Source organism: Atta colombica, unplaced genomic scaffold, assembly GCF_001594045.1.
Source record: "Atta colombica isolate Treedump-2 unplaced genomic scaffold, Acol1.0 scaffold228, whole genome shotgun sequence".
Classification (NCBI taxonomy): domain Eukaryota; kingdom Metazoa; phylum Arthropoda; class Insecta; order Hymenoptera; family Formicidae; genus Atta; species Atta colombica.
This window is the reverse complement of record NW_017259325.1, coordinates 865,100-867,831: the sequence shown is the minus strand read 5'-3', so window position 1 is coordinate 867,831 and position 2,732 is coordinate 865,100. Positions and strand designations below refer to the sequence as shown.

General features: G+C 37.7%; 1 protein-coding gene across 1 annotated transcript in view; it reads right to left on the bottom strand.

The window, feature by feature from the left end:
• The window catches only part of LOC108688332 (protein TANC2), a 16,960-nt gene extending 15,286 nt beyond the window's left edge, over positions 1-1,674 (bottom strand). Inside the window, exon 1 of the mRNA XM_018194545.1 lies at positions 1,106-1,674. Within this exon, the coding sequence (XP_018050034.1) occupies positions 1,106-1,163 (58 nt within the window). The 5' untranslated portion in view covers positions 1,164-1,674. The remainder of the gene's footprint in view (positions 1-1,105) is intronic.
• Positions 1,675-2,732: the final 1,058 nt, after the last annotated feature.

Genomic DNA, 2,732 nt, shown 5'->3' with positions numbered 1-2,732 from the left:
AATACAACAAAAAAAAAAAATATATATACAAACATGAAAACGGAAGTGTTCCATTCGAGAGAGCGTCAAATAATCCAAACATGTATTTAAAATACAGGTAACACACGTCAATTTCCCACAGTTTTAATTTACACTTTTATTCATCATCAAGTTGAATCTTGTGACGTTTAGTTAAAATTAAAGATTATTATTATTCTATAATAAAATGAGACGTATTAACGCTTAATAGATTATTAGACTTACAATTCATCATAAATAAAACTTACACTGTTAAATTATTTTTTAAGATACTACTGTCTTTCCTAAAGAGATTACTTTAACACTCTACATATTATTTTATTACATATAAAAAGTTTAATAATTTTCATAAAAAATGTTAATCCAATCTTCTTACATAATATTGTTATCAGAACTGTAGCATGCGTGTTTAAGAAAGTTTCATGTAAAGTTTAATCACGTTTCTAATAATAATTAATGTGTGACAGCACGCGATTTAAGTGCCAGAGAATCAACGCGATTGAACTGTGCACGATGAATAGATTTTCTTTCTCTCTGTCTCTCTCTCTCTGTCTCTCTCTCTCTGTCTCTCTCTCTCTGTCTCTCTCTCTCTGTCTCTCTCTCTCTCTCTCTCTCTCTCTCTCTCTCTCTCATTCTCTCTCGATAATTAATTTTGTTGCAAATGTTGAGAATATCAATAATGCCATTGATGCATCTCGTTAATTAACTCTAAAGATAACATATATAACAAACAAAAAGATTTAATTATTTTCATTATTACAGTTTATTTTATTAGAACTGTCACACGATATCTAGTAAAAAATACTACGAGAGAGTAGAAAATGCAAATTTGCAATTTCTAGAATACACAAGTTCAAGACTAGAACATAAAATCTGTTGTAATTCTATACATATTTTCAATGAATAAATTTTAATCCATTCACACAAGTTTAACGTACCTGGAAACTTTATTTTCTAAAATAATTTAATCTTCGGAAAGTCGATCACGCGAATAATTTTGCGACTGTGTTGAAAGAAAAATAGCGAGTAAATGTCATGAAGAAAACACTAAGAATAGACAATGCAAAGAGTAAATTAAAGCACTTACCTAGCACGGAGAGGCTGAGACCAGAGCTAGGGCGAGGCGATCTGTCGGGGGGCGCCATGTCGCTTCTCTCTCTCTCTCTCTCTTTCTCTCTCTCTCTCTCTCTCTCTCTCTTCTCTTTCTTTCTTATACTCTCTTCGCTTCGTACAAATGTCTCTTTCTTATTCTTTTTCACACGCAGAAATTCTCGTACATCGCATGGTGTAATACACTCGAGTCACATCACGCACAACACATACTCACAAACTGGAGCAGCGAACAGAGATCAGCGTGCATACGGTTGATGGAGAGATACGGAACGCGCACCTGACAATCACCTGAATCGCCGACTTGCGGCTATGGAGCACGTACGGTGAGCGGGGGTGAGTACCAGTGAGTAGCAGTGAGTAGAGAAGCTACGCGATCTCGCCGGGGCTTCCGATGCATCTCGCGTCATGGTCATCCTCTTTTTTTCATCTTTGTTCTTTCTATTTCTTTATGTGTATCTTTTTTTTTTTCCAAACATTGGCGAGACGTCGAACGCGGAAACACGCAACGAAGGTTCGTCGCGCACTGACTGTCAGTAGTGGCAGTAGTACCAGTGACTGCTAGGCAGTGCTGGCTGCTCGGCTTCGGCCGAGCGCGAGGCGCGAGCGCAGCGCGAAGTAACGAAGCGCAGCGCGCAGCGCAGCGCAGCGCAACGCAGCGCGGTTGAACGTGATGGCTGGGCCCGGTTGGCTTGGCTGATTGGCCGGCGTAGCAGGTCGACTGGCTTGGTCGACCGCCGCGCTGGTGACCGCTCCGACAACTTTGCCGATCCTCACGGTCGTTCTTTCACAAGCGTTTTCTATCTCCGTCTTTCTTTTTCTCTCTTTCCCTCTCGATTCGCTCTATCAATCTCTCTTCCTCGCGTCGTACTAGAGCAGTGCAGAGGAGAATGTGTGCGTTCCTTAGCCACGCTCAGATTGCCGCCAAATCTTCTGCTTTGACGCCTTATGTTATGTATACATATATACACTCACTATAATTATAGAGACATTGTAATAAAACATGGTCACGAGCGATTTTGTTAAAATTCTACGAGAGAGAAAGGTATATACATATATATTTATATGCATCGTGTAACATGGTCTATAATACAATGAAAAATACATGTTTCGAAAGGCTATGAAACAAACAAGTAAATGTGTAAATATAAGAAACAAATATAATTATCATGATCTAAAACAAATAACAAATAACAGACGTTTTGAGCCCGATTGGGTCATCCTCAATGTTACATATGTATATATAACTTCAGTCTTTGTGTATTTGTATTATCTCACTCTAACTTCTATTGTCTCACTCTGTAATTCTCTAATTAAAATTATAGAGTGAGGTAGTTATGTATAAGTATATTACAGGGAGATAGTATGTAGACCTTTTTCTCTCTCGCATTTTAAAACAAAATCGTTCGTAGTCAAGGTCTGTTACAGTGTGTCTCTAGTGCTTATCATGGAAGTTACCACTTTCTAATTTTTTAAATGCCTTAAGATATGCCGTTTTGTTAATCTTGTCATGTGTCTAGCAAAATTTTCTATGTGAAAAATATCTTTGGAAAAGAAATTAATAAAGCGAAAGCGATCATTAGATAATTACCAGTGATATAAGT